This window comes from Phaethon aethereus (assembly GCF_964289735.1).
Source record: "Phaethon aethereus genome assembly, chromosome: 6".
Taxonomy (NCBI): domain Eukaryota; kingdom Metazoa; phylum Chordata; class Aves; order Phaethontiformes; family Phaethontidae; genus Phaethon; species Phaethon aethereus.
In genome coordinates this window covers 22802939-22817666 of record NC_138580.1, presented here as the reverse complement: position 1 = coordinate 22817666, position 14728 = coordinate 22802939, and the positions used below count along the sequence as shown (strand labels likewise).

General features: G+C 37.1%; 1 protein-coding gene across 1 annotated transcript in view; it reads right to left on the bottom strand.

The window, feature by feature from the left end:
• Window positions 1-14728, bottom strand: part of MYO3B (myosin IIIB) — a gene marked incomplete at its 3' end in the record, with an annotated part of 198739 nt that overhangs the window by 126161 nt on the left and 57850 nt on the right. The window contains 1 exon segment of the mRNA XM_082001656.1: window positions 2193-2258. Coding sequence (XP_081857782.1) covers window positions 2193-2258 — 66 coding nt within the window.

Here is a 14728-nt window from a genome sequence, read left to right as displayed (position 1 = left end):
TTGTTATGCAAATGATGTTAGCCATCAGGAAGGAGGTAGATAATGAAATTATTTGAAAGCTAACCACTCATCACAAGGGTGACAGAAACATCAGGCAAAGTTCTAACATGTGGATAAAAGGCAGTGTGGGATTTATACAGTCACTCCTTTTAATTTATCATAACTAAGCTGTCACAAGGTCAGCATCAACAAATGCATAACTAACGCATATAAATGAGCCAATTATCAGTAATGGCTAAAGGTTTGCAGTTGTATGATCCAATGTTTCATTATTTATTTTTTTCTAGAAAATCCACTAATGTAAATCCAAGCTTCCATAAAAACATCTTGTAACCTCTGTATCATAACAGCTTTACTAACACATGCCTGAGAATGAAGCAATGTCACAGAGAATTCCATTTCAGGATTCTCTTAAAGGTAGCTATAAACCCAGCATATTTATTACAATTGTTGCTGTTCTCCATGTTAAGAGACTGCATATGAGCATACTCCCTTACTTCATTGTGCATATTACTGTAAAAATGAAAAGCAAGATTTGAGAACCTGCAGATGTTGCTGGTGAGAGGAAGTAATTAAGCAAAAGTAATTAAAAATTAATCTGATTAAAAATATACAATTTGAAGATATCAAAACCCCAAAGGACAAGATTAAAAACAAGTAAAGCCATAAAGTACTAACGTCTGATTTCTTTTATGAACAGTGCATGCTGAAGGGCTGAACAAATGTTAAACTTAGGTTTTTGTATTGTTCTCAAGCTCAGCTGGGACTCCTAAAAAGGAAGATACCAAGAGAGAAAAACCTATTTAACAATGCTGAAGGTTACTGCACAATGTTTCTGGGAGAGGAATGCTATCTTATTTACCAATAGCACTGACCCTCTAAAGCACAAATGGAATATAACCCACCAGTGCTAGCATCCCCCAGAATATAGCCTACAGTCCATAAATACTGTAAAAATAATGTTTCTCTATAATAGAATGGAATTCATCCACCATCCAGTGACTGCTGTAATTAAATACTGATTCCGACATAAATCACAATATACGCTGCCATGTAAACAAGGACATGCATTATGGAGAAACAGAACTTGGGTCAATCTGCTCTAGAGGAGCGTACTTCTACTACCTACACTGGAAGAGATTCTGAGTTACATTGCAGTAATGACAGTAATGGCCTTCCTCTGAAGGCCAACCATTACAGTGTATCTCACCTTCCTGCCTGATTAAAGATCAGCATAGTAAATAAGAATATTTTTCATGGATTATCAATAAAATTTGCATTAACCTTTCTGTTTTTAACTTCTCCTAAAATGAGGAGACACTACTACACAACTGACTGAACAAAGTATCAGGTAGGAATATTGTACTCCTCCGCAAGTAACTAGATACATTAAAGAACAGATTAAAAATGCAGATGTGTATATTTTGAAACCTCTCTTGAAAAGTCAATACTGAGGAGCAGTGTTCAAAGTATTTGGTTATGTGATCAGTGTAAACTTCCCGCAGGTTTGATAATATTCTTCCTATGTTACATAGCTTAGGCTGTAATAGGCCACAATGAAATCCTGAAGAACCCTAAAAATCACTCATTAAAGGTGCTGTAAGATTTTTGAATATAATGCTGGCAACTATTAAATTGCAATTTCTTAGTTTCACTGTAAAAAGAAAAAAGTAAAGCAAAAGCATATTTTAGTTCAGTGACAGCTGCATCCAGAAGGTTGGTACCATTCAGGTAACATATTACACTCTTGGTAAAACTGGTGCTCAGTTACATATGTTGGGTATACAACCTACTGAATATTAGTAGAAAAAGGCAAATATTTTCTTTGTTGTCTTTCGAATTCTTATTTTAAATTGACCAGCAATCATTTTCACTAACCCTTTTTCCTCCTTGACACAAAATTTCACCGCAAAGCCATCAAGGAAATCAGGTTATTTATAAACTTGTCCCAGGTCCATCAAAGTCAAGAAACAAATCAACTAAGGAGTTCAGAGAAGCTCTGAAGCAAATTGCATGAGAAGATCAAACTGTGCTGCATAGTTTTCAAAAAATGAAGCATGGCCTAGAGTCTATGAAATGAAAACTGAGGTTAAAACCTGCAAAAGCAACAACTCCATAAACAAATTCTGTTTTCAAATTGACACACATAGGCTTTGCTGAATAAGCTGTTTTTAATAGAAAATAAAACTCACTGTGAAATGAAATGATTGAATCCTCTGCACCATTTTTCAGGGTGTAGCAAAGTAGGAGGAGGGTTTCTGAAAAAATACAAAGTTTTGGGATTTAACATGTTAATGATTACTGGAATTATCTCACAGATAGTCAATAAAGATGATATTGGTTCCATTAGTGAGAAAATTATGATTGAGAGAATAATGCCCAAATTGTCTATGTGTCCCCTTCAGATGCCTATTGTGTTTTTCTGGCTGCTTCTTATTCACTGACAGTTCTCTTTTCATGTCCTTCTCCTTTTATGACAATACCTTTGAAATCGGTAGACAGTATAGCTCACAGTGCGCTTCCCTTTCAATTCAACCTGACTCAAGAAGTATCAACTGAAATTCAAATATTAACCTAGCTATCTGTCCTAGTTTTGGCTGGCATAGAGTTAATTTTCTTTCTAGTAGCTGGTATAGTGCTGTGGTTTGGATTTAGTATGAGAATAATGTTGGTAACACATAGATGGTTTAGTTTTTGCTAAGTAGTGCTTATACTAAGTCAAGGACTTTTCGGCTTCCCATGCTCTGCCAGCGGGGAGGTGCACAAGAAGCTGTGAGGGAGCACAGCCAGGACAGCTGACCCAGACTGGCCAAAGAGACATTCCCACCATATAACGGCATGGTCAGTATAGAAACTGTGGGAAGTTGGATGAGGGATGGTGACCATGGCTTGGGAACTGGCTGGTCAGTGGGTGGTGAGCAACTGTATTGTGTATCACTTGTTTTGTATATGCTTTTATCATTATTACTCCCTTCCTTCTTTGTCCTATTAAGTTGTCTTTATCTCAACCCAGAAGCTTTACTCCCCCCCCCGCCCAATTCTTTCCCCTATCCTGCTGCGGGGGGAGGATTGAGCAAGCAGCTGGTGCTTAGTTGCCAGCTGGGGTTAAACTATAACACCATCAAAGCACTTTTGCCCTTTACCCTAGATCACTGGCTCTAACCAAAACTTTTTAAAGTATGGATATCTTCATCATAAGAACTACCAAACTGTCAACAATCTGTAGCATTCTCAGACCAGATTTCAATCCGTATCCAGTTCGAATGACACTGTAAACTCTAGAACTATTAAAAATAGATGTTATTTTTAAAGTGACATTTAGCAGACACTGTTTTTACATTACATAAAACAACCATAAGAATAATCTTTTAAACTCTGATGGTTTCCATGTTAGTTGGCATATAATTACTTTCTTTTCTGATTGTTACTGTTACAGTTAAATTACATAAATATACAGAGCAAGGCCTATAGGTCATATCAAATGGACCAAATTTTAAGTGGCTCAAATTTAAGTGGACCAACCTATCGCAGGAGGTGTTCACAAATCACATATTATATTATACTATGTTATCTTCCAGAGTTTTCTTGTGCAACTTAAGATTTCATAAGTACTGAAGTCTACTTAACTTTTTAAGACTAAACTTGTGTTTTATGAAACCTTAATGAATTGTCTTTTGCTGCATTTAAGGGCTCAATGCGAAGGGGCATTGAACTTGCATGACCGGGGGGGGGGGGGCGGAATCACAACAAGACTTATTCTACAACAAAAACACTAACATTCTGGATTGCATTATGAATCACCTCATTTATACTGGGCCCACATTCCACAGCATGACACTGTTTGGAAATATCTCACAAAACAAAAAGGCAAACAGTATAAACAGCATAAATTAGTCCTGATCTGCTTAGTAGTCTTGAATTTTTCATGTATATTCATTTAAAGAGTAGTTCCGTTTAACAATTACCCTCAAAAATCCAAACAAAATGGCTTAAAAAAAAAAATTACTACATGGCTTTGTAATAGATGGACCACTTTTGTTCATCTATATCTATTCAAAACAAATGCAGTCATCTAATTTCACTGCAGGCTGACATGTTTTCTGAGATGAATATGTTATTACTTTTCTCTTTTGTTACAGAAGACTCAGGGAACACAATTTTTTTCATGAAGTGAAGAAATCCAGAATGTTTGAGATGTGCATCACTTGCCAAATTTATTATTAGGAAAAAAATATGATTAGTTATTTTCAATGATAATAACGTTTCAGGTTGTCTTCCACTTACCAGGGTCGTGTGTTCATGCACATCACAGAATTTGTTTTTTTACAATCAGAAAAAAAAGACACAGAAAAGTATTTCTACAGGCACTCCCAGGAAAAAAAAAAAACCCTACATCAAAAAAAGGTAAACTTAAAAAAAATCTCTTTCTCTATAATGAAAATGGCCATCAGTTCACACATCCCACATACATGAGCTCTGCAAACAGCTTTAAGGGACAGCCAGCTGGGGTCAGTATATGTTTTTAGTCTTTATATTGCAGGAATGATACTCTATTTGGCAATTTGGATTCTGATAAGATCAACTTTCACTGTACTGTGAGGTACAATGTATTTCTTCTTAGAATGATACCAGCACTGCCTACATAATATTTGCTGTGAAATTTTGAACTTCATTGCAAAGTAATTTGCTTTTTCAAAAGCTTAGTTACTATTCATGAAATATGTAGTTTTGTCTTTTCCGTAAAGTCTTTCCATGGTGTAAGAATGGTGCTTACAAAAAGCATATGGTTTGGATGCTCTATTAATGATCTCACAAGGACCTTTTTGAAAAAAGACAATTAGTTGCAGACATTATGATGGAAACAGGTGGGATTTCATCATGGAAGGACAGAACAGCAGAGCAGATGTCATTCAGGAAATACATTTTGTCATTTGCAGGTTAATGATTAATGGAAAAAGTCATGTTTTTAACCACACAGAACGTGTTTTGTCCAACAAATTACTGAGCTCCTAAGCTCTCACTTATAGCTACTCTCACAGAGGTGGCTGAGCATGCCATGTACCAAATCAACTCTGCTGGCTTTGGCTGGGATAGAGCTAATTTTCTTCACAGTAGCTGGTATGGGGCTATGTTTTGGATTTGTACTGAAAACAGTGCTGATAATACAGAGATGTTTTTGTTACTGCTGAGCAGTGCTTACACCGAGTCAAGGCCTTTCCTGCTTCTCACACCACCCCCCAGCAAGGAGGCTGGGGGTGCACAAGAAGCTGGGAGGGGACATAGCTGGGACAGCTGACCCCGACTGACCAAAGAGATATTCCATACCATATGACATCATGCTCAGCATAGAAAGCTGAGGGAAGAAGCAGGGAGAGGGGGCACATTTAGAGTTAGGGTGTTTGTCTTCCCAAGTAACTGTTACTGGGAGCCCTGCTTTCCTGGGGATGGCTGCCAGGAAGTGGTGAATGAATGCCTCTTTCTGCTTTGCTTGCATGCATGGCTTTTGCCTTTAGAAAGGGGCATAAAAGGGTCAACTTCCTACTTTCGCTTTGCCTAAGACACCACAAACTGTTTCATGGTGACAGCAGAAAACACCAGTGCTTCCATGGCACCTCCAGAGGTGGATTTCTGCAGTAAGGACTCAAACTCCAGTTCCAAGGTAACACAAAAAGCCAGATATGCAAGGGTAACTCACTTCAGGCTTTTTTGTGAACACACTAAGTTTTTTTGCAGTTTGAGAATAATAATCCAACAAGATACCTGCAATTCATATCACATTAAAAAGAAAAGGGAAAAGAACTCACATACATTATCAGATGCTAAACCACAGGAAGCAACAGTTGCCTCACCACTTCAGCTCAAACTAGGGCCATTTGCGATTCCAGACTACATTAAATCCAACACATGGAGTTCTACGGTTTTTGTGTACTTGCATCAGCCAACATCAGTGCATTTCACCAACATCTGCCTGTTGCTGCAGTAGTCAACACATTCACAGAAAAACTGAAAAGCTGCCTCTTGTTAAGTTGCTGACATAACTTGTTCTCTTCTTTTCATATACAATTAGAATGCTCTGCATGCAACCTTTCAATCATCCTTGCCACATGTGAGAAGCTGGAGGACAATTAGCCTTATTTTCTACTGCAATTGATGGAAAATGTGAGAAGTAGATATGAATATTATTGCAAAAAGCGGGTATAATTGGGCTTGTCTTTTGAAAATGTCCTCTTTTGATGCAAGATGAGTAATCAACCATTTATTTCCCAACTTTGTGTCTTTTTTTCTTTAGTTCTTTCTATAATTCATAATTAGTCACAGAACTACATGCTCTATTTCCTTAGGCAAATGCATTGCTCTTGTGAGGAGTTTTCCTACCCTTGTATTCAGTGCTTTCCATGGTCATATTGATGCTGTTTTTCACCGGGAGCTTTGCTTCAGTGAGGACTGCAGGATTGAGCCTGTACAAGGCAGCCCATACAGAAGCACAATGTTCATTAGAACATGAAGACATTAGCAAGCTTATCAAGCAAGAACTGCTGCTGAATTCTGAATGATACACACACAGTTATGTGCTGGAAATATTTTAACCTGTCGAGCTTTATGTGTTCCCTGTCATTCAGCCTGCCTCCAAAGTCACAGCTGGTAAAACAAAATTGGTCATTTTACCACAATAAGGCCAATGATGCAGCTCAGCGAGCACCATTCATCCTTTACATTAAGCTATGAGCCTACTTACAGATCACAGATAATAGATATTTGTTGGCAATGAGAAAACAAATAATGTAATCTTAAAATACTTCTTTGACAACTTTTTAGAAATTGAAAATGCATCTACTATCTTTTTTAAACTATTTCAGTAAACATAGCCATATATTTTATAAACAGAAATCAAGACAGGGCCTCCAGTGACCAAACTGCATCATCAGCCTACCACACTGTTTCTAATGAGAAATTAGCAGATGAACATCCAACACCTGTCACCACAAACAGGCTCTGGCAATCACAGCCTGGTACACGCATATTGCGAATTATTTTTCTAGCAGATTGAAGAGACAATAGTTCTGTTGACAGTTGCCTAGGTTTATACATAGCCAGTTTTTACATGAAATTAAATCATATTTCAAAAACCTAAGTGAAATAGCCACGGAAAAAGCACAAGTCAACCGTGCATAATAATGAGATTTCCCTACAAAAGGTTACCTAAAACAAATGGTTTCTATTAAAATATGTGAATAATTGACATTAATTAATACCTGATAAATTCTCATACAAGTTTAAAGTCCTGCTATTCCAGAGCATGTGCCATCTTGGGTAATCCTCCAAAAATAACCAAGCAATTCTCAAAAGGGCTCAGAGATTTTCCTAATGCACTTGGTTTGTGGCCCATTCAAATCAGTAAGAGGTTTCCACTGATCTGAATAAAAAAATTCAGATCCTAAACACTCTCCAACTCATCTGTCTCCTACTAAGGGCTACTCAACTTTGACTGACTTCATAACATATTTCACCAAAGTCCATTCAGCAGGAAGCAGGGTACTGTATTCAACTCTGTAAGATTAAGACAGAAACTGTAGAGCTTAGGTGCCTGCAGGAGTCGAGAATCAGCACAAAAATCCTCCATGCATATGGAGGCAGGCCTTTGAAGTTGCTTTTTAGGTCAGTGGAAAGCTGTCAGCAACTTGAATGCTGCTGCATGAAGCCTCCATGGTTGGGAACAACAGCCTCAAGAGATCAGAAAGAATACAGGCTCTCCAACAAAATTGGAAGCGATGCCAGAAGCATGGGATCTGGGAAAAATGGCTCCAGGTCTAAAGAAACTGTCTGCCAACCTAGTTCATCTAAGGGGCTTCAAAGGCAATTGAACATCCTTTCCTCAAAACACCTAGAATTGTGCAAGTCTTGACCATACTGGGCACCAATCTTACTTATGTCTTCTTAACCAGATCTATAGGCAAAGCATTCCCATGCCTATCCAGCCTACAAGGCATGAACCATATGTTGAGACCTTATGTACCAAATCACAGCATATGAGACAGCTGGAAAAGGTGGTAGCTCCTCACATCATCTTTAGCTTCTTAGGGCTCATCACAGTTACATAAACCTTTCTCAGGCAAGGGAACAGACTAATGCCAGATTACAGTACTCTAACTATACAATTTAGGGGCCACCAGCAAAACTACCCTTATGCTTTGAGAATGAAGGACACGGTACATTCCAGGAAAAGATTTGAGGAGAAGGAAGAAGGGGGAGTATGCTCCTGCCAAATTCACTCTCCAGACACCTTCTCACTGGCAACTGATTCACTTCCAAAGTTTCTCCTTTTCCCCTCCCTCTCCCTTCTCTCTGAAAGGACTGTTTTCCTTGTGTAAATATCTAGTTCAAAACTTACCATACAACTTCAATTTCTTATCTTCTAGAGTATCAAAGGCATATATCTATTCGAATAATGTGTAAGTGCATTAATTCTAACAAGGGTATGCTGCTTTAAACCAAGATCAAAACCCAACGACGGAAAAGAACCAGTTAAGAGGAAGCAGAACATAAGACATTACTGCCTAACTGCTGAAACAAAAATATTCTTCTTAAGTATTTTACTATCTTTTAATTACAGAGACAGAGTTATCTGATATTTCCCTCTTTACTGGAAAGGATGCTCTTTATTTTCCATAGGCCATACACAGTTACAGAAGTCTGGACTGAATCCAACAGCATATGATAAATGTATATTGAGTTGAAAGTTAAACAGACAAATATAACTAAGAGACTGTAGGACCCTAATTATTTGAAAGGGTCAAGGGTACCAATCCACTTTTCAGGCTTTGTTTTGTTAATACAGGGTCCTGATCTAATAAAATACAAACTGGGTTATCTGTTTTCACTCTTTCTCAAAAGAGAATGATGGCTATATGTCTTGTAACACATAAATACACATTTACCCCCTTTTGCTTGTGATTTTACATGACTATTTATTTCTTTTGCTGCCACTATGTAGATGAGTTAGCAGATTAAGAATGAGATATGAGCTCAGCTGCAAAACAAATGCAAATCCATAAATGAACAAAATATCACCTTTAAAACGCTCCTAAATCAAGATTTATTCACAAGAGCTTAGAATATTTCATCAGCCAGCATAATAATGAGCAAAAATAAATGGTAAAAGGTAGTCAGTTCCAGAATTATGCACAAATCTCCTTTTGATTTTCAAGACTCACTTTATGCATTGCCTAAAGAAAAGCGCTTCAGGAAGAATATAAAGAGCTGCCAAAAGAAACATTCTAAGAAACCCCCTGCACATGAACAACCCTGTGTTTCAAAATGGTATGTATCTGATAAATTAAAAGTCATTTTTAAAGTAACGAGTATGGACAGAAATAACGTGCTAGGCACATTAAATTATTTTGAAGGTCAAATAATAACCTTCAGAAAATGTATTAAAACAAATCTCAATTACATGATTTTTTCATTCATAGAGACAGAAAATGAATGAAAAAATATTGCAAAGTGTTCTACTTGGGAACATCTGGATTATCTTTGACTTTTTCCCTTGAACATTGCAATTCACAGGCCACTGGTTTCAGTCAGATTTGGCAGCTGCAAGGTTTCATTAGCCTTTTTCAGGACTTGACAAGGCATCATTTATTTCTGTCATTTACTTTTCAGTTTCCAGTTTCAGTTTCTGGCTTCACTGAGACAGAAATAAATATTTTATTTCAGAAATATTTTCGGATGGGTGTGAAAACATACAGCTTTGCATTCCAGTGGTCAAGCTTCAAAAAAAAATATTTAGCATAATTGAATTATAGTTATGCTTTGTCATCTCATTTATTCACCAAAGTTTCAGAGAGCTAAAGAGGCACTAGCAAACAGCAAGTGAAACAGAGGAAGTAATAGTAGAGATTTTTATTTATAACCAGTTCACATCTTTACTGCAATGTAGTATTTTGCTTTTGTATTAAAACCATTGCCCTGTGAATTTGCAAAGCAAGAGAAAGTCAGTTGCCAAAGAAATAAAAATGGGACAGTAATATTTCCATGCCTGACTGAAATACATATGGTGTTGTCTAGACACTACCCTTCTGTAGCTGGAATATACTGCAATTACACCACATATTTGTAGAGTTGTATGGGAAAGTAAAATCTGTTAAAATCAGAAAGTAAAAATGCCACAGATAAATTTCTAAGGGCAAGTCCTGAATTGTACATGTTTCAAACTCCCACTGTACATCAGCCAGTTTAAGAGGCCTGAGTAGGCCACCTGCCTGAAGGCACTGCCCAGCAGAGCAGATTCATTCTTGGAAAGTGTCATGGTTTAGTCCCAGTCAGCATCTAAGCACCATGCAGCTGCTCGCTCACTCCCATCTCCCCCAGTGGGATGGGGGAGAGAATTGGGAAAAAAAGCTAAAAGTGGGCTCAATGAGAAGACTTACAGGGATGCCACAAACTGTTTCTTTTTAGAAGTGGAAGAAGATTGCCAAGGGAAGAACTAGACACCTTGGAGCCTGACACAGAAACTGGTCCCACAGTTCTGTGCTCCTGCTGAGACCTGCGTCTGCCCAGGACATACACAGCAGCAAAGGCCCTGTCATACCATGGTCAGTCTGCCAACAGGCTTCATATTGTCCTGGACACACAAGGTAACACAGGGTACCTGTGACTTTCCAACCGGCCGAGACATGCTTTTTGGGGCACTTCCTTCCATCAAGAGTAAAATGTTTTCACTACATTACTCCCATGAAAAGGAAGGCTTACTTCACAGAACCACAGAAGTGCTTTTGCTGCTTGCACTTCTTCTTTACCTTAATTTCTTTGTCTGATTAATTTAGCTCTTATTTTCAAAGAGGAAGACACCTTCTTATCCTTCCACTTCACAGAAGTTGAGGCTCTACAGAAATACAAATAAACCTAACAGTAACCATATAAAATAAGTTTATTACCATATGCTTGATATGGTTGGTACTGAACATGGAACCCAGTCATTATGGTTGACACTTAAACAAACACTTGAACTTTGCATTTTCAACAGGAAACTCCTTATTTGTACTTTCTTATGACTCAAACCTTACTTACTGACTAGTCTGGTTCATAGCACTGTAAGAACCGGTATTATTCTGATAGCCCTACCAGTCTCATTCAGAAATGAATACTTATAGAGGGAATACATTAGTTAATGGTGGCATGTTTCCAATGGATCATTAGGAGGATCATTATAAAAATTCTGAAGTAATAGGCTGAATAAATGCTGAAGCGTAAAGAAAAGTACATGATGGGTAAGAGTACCATCTTTAGAAAAAAAAGGAATTATCGTTTAAGGTACTATGCCTTCTGAGCATGAGGACTGTATGTGGAATGGAATTTATTTGCTCCCTCTTCTATTCCATCCAATAAGCTTTATTTTAAAACACTTTAATTTTTGCCTGGTTTTAAAAAAAATATATGACTTGGGTGTCCCTGTACATTATAACTGGAGTGAAGACTAATAAACACGAAGAATTCATTCATTATAAAAGAAGTCCCATGACAGCAATTCAAATAAACCCTCTCTTACGCAGAGCTAAATGACAATAGTATCAATAAGACTGTATCCCAATAAGCTGGTAAGACTCTAACTTAAAATTCATGCATCTCTTGAAACAACTAGGCAGGCTGTGAAGAATACCCTTGGAAAAATATTGACTCACATAAGCTAGGGAGTCTGAGAAAGTATGAAGGCAGTCAAAATACATTTAAGGCAAGAAACACTAACAGTGCGAGTAATGTGTAACAAAGCAATTAGTGATGCAATGATACACAAAAAACCCTACAAAGCTGAAATATTAAAACATCAAGGATCATGTGAAAATCAAGATGGATGATTTTTTTTTTTTAATGCAAGATTTAACCAACACCTCATGTTGAATATGCTAGGGCAAGCTTTGCAAAGCAGCATCTCATGGATAAGTTAACACATCCAGAGGAAGAGTTGAAAGGAGCGATGCTATGTGACAGACATAGTACAAAAAAGTGTTCGGAATGCAGGAGGCACCATCTTAGCAAAAGGAAAGACAAGACAACGCCAAGATTGGGAAAAATATCAAAGAAGTAACAAAGTGAGAAGAGCAAAAAGGAAAAATGAGAGGCAAAAAGGAAGATGAAGACAAGCAAAACAAAATCCCCAAAGGCAAAAATGGGGTATTCTCTCAAAAAAATCCCAAACCCAGCCCCACAAGCATCATGCCCTAAACACTTAGAGAGGATAAAAGATGACAGAAGTGAGAAAGCAAGAAGGTTACCGGAGAGATAATTAAAATAGTTGAAGTAGGATAGTAATGAAACATGGAAGAAAGAAAAGAGCTGACATAAATCATTCTGTGTGGCTAAGAGCATTGACATTTGTCATGGGGAGATGAAACAAGAAAATAACCAAGGATATAGTCTAGGAAACTGAAATACAATACAAACCTTTAAAAAAGGTATGTTTTGAAGACAGTGTCTACCACAGAAGGCACACTACTGTATGATAGTCTGCATATCCAGGAATGGGTAAAAACTGCAAAGTAGCTGGTGGTGGAGGAATAAACAGAAGGAATATATTAGCATAAAGAAGCAGCTATGAGTAAAGTATGTTGTTAAAACTAAAAGCAAAACTTCAGATGAAACTTGAGTGCCTTGAAAATTATTAGATTTTTGCCACTGGGAAACAATTTAATCTTTTGTGGGCATCAGTCAGAACCATGGCATAAACAATGTATAGAATGCAATGGCAGTAAGTGTTGAGGATACACAAATGTCTTCTAGCTGTCTTTTTCTATAATAAATATTAAGACACTGAATGAGAATCTGAATCATAGCTAATGTTTTTCCTTTAAAACATTAGAAAACATTAGCTATTTATGTTCCAAATAAAGTCAGGTGGTATCAACAAGCAAGTAATCTATTTCCTCAACAAACCTGTGAAAAAAGTGCATTTTTGTCTTTTTGGAAACACTGAAATTTTCTGGCACCTAACAACAATAAAACTATACAGTCATGCCTTCCCTGCTTTTTCTGGAGTGCAGAGTTCTGACACAGTTCTACTGAGAACCTCCCAACTGAATAGACCAAGAAGGTAAATTTTCCTCAAAGGGATCTCTCACAAAGAGCATTTACTTTATGTTTGAGTTGGGTGGGCATGATCTGCATCTGTGGAGTCTTTAAAAAGTCATAATAGGTTCTGCAAGACTTGAATATCCAATACAAGGAGTAATGAAATTTAAAACAAACAAACAAAAATCCCAACCAAAACTTTAAAATAAACCAGCTGAGAAGTAGAATATATTTACACCAGTAAAAATACAGGGCATAATATGGAACACAATTCTTCCTTCCTTCCTGAATTTCCTCCGAGTAATTAATTATGAGGAACTAAGAGGTGATTATATACGTGTTGACATGACACGAGCACCCAATTTTAAATAACACATAGAATGGCTAAACATAGAAGAAAATTACACTTTCATCAAGTCAAATCTCAGGTTTTGTTCCAATGTAAGATGTTTTCTGTTCTTTTTGCTTCCCCAGACAGTTCAAGCAGATGCTGCCTGTAAAAGTCTGACGCGTTTGCATGCTGGCAACAGATCATGGATCATCAACTTGCCCAATAAAGCTATCTTATTGTAATTTAGAACATCCTTACCCCAGCACTTGTTCTAATATGTGAACAGTCTGCTAAGAGGGAATCTGATATAATCTATGCCGTGACTGAAGAAACCTAGAAGTCACATTTTGGCTAATTTAACCAAACTAAACTGCATAAAGTCAAATCACTTTAGTCAGCCAGGTAGAAAGATGAAAGCTATTACTACTGTTTTTTTCCTAATGTTCTGAGAGACTGTGGTGCTAGATGCCAAAGCACAGATATCAACACTCTCAAGAGGAGAAAAGTTCCTTTCCCCTGCCCTCCCCAGCTACTGAAGCAAGGTTTGCAAAGAAAAAAACATGTGCTCCCTTTCCACAAGCACAAAAGTAGTATTTGATGTCTTGCCTGGGAGTTCTTCTTGGCCTCACAACAGCGGTGAAAACTTGCACCTCCTGGAGGAACACGTGAGAGAAGATGAAACACAACTGTAATTTAAATGGCCTTTCATTATCATAAAATAAACCCACTGAAATAATTATTAACTCCCTGAACACTGTAGTTATAAAGATTCATAACCAATGTCTACTCCAATAAATATTTCTTCAAAATTTTTGTGAGTTCTACCTTATGATTACACCTATGATAGGAAAGAAATAAGACACTAATTGTTAATAGTAAATGTGTACATATGCCCAGTGCATTATTACTGCACTAATCATGAGTAATGATAAAATATACTGCATAGAATTTTAACATTAATCAAACTGATAACTGTAACAAGCAAATCAATACCTCTCAAAGCACAGCTCCTTTTCACCAAATATGTTTGCAAATAGTGTGATTACTTGTTATTGCATGTTCAGGAAATACTTCAGAGGGCAAAGCACATAGGCATTTGGTGACTTTTTATTACAAAAATAAAATCACAAATGCACATTCATTACAATCCTAAGGATGATTACAATCTTGCTAGAATGTGACTACTATCTGAAAAGTTTGTCTGTCTGTTTCTTCTGCTTCTATCAGTGAATTAATTCCTTTACAAATATGAACATCAATATTCTATTTCTGAGAAAGGCATCTGTTTTTCAATTACATCCCATAAAAATCTCTCGTACCACGAAATGTATGTGG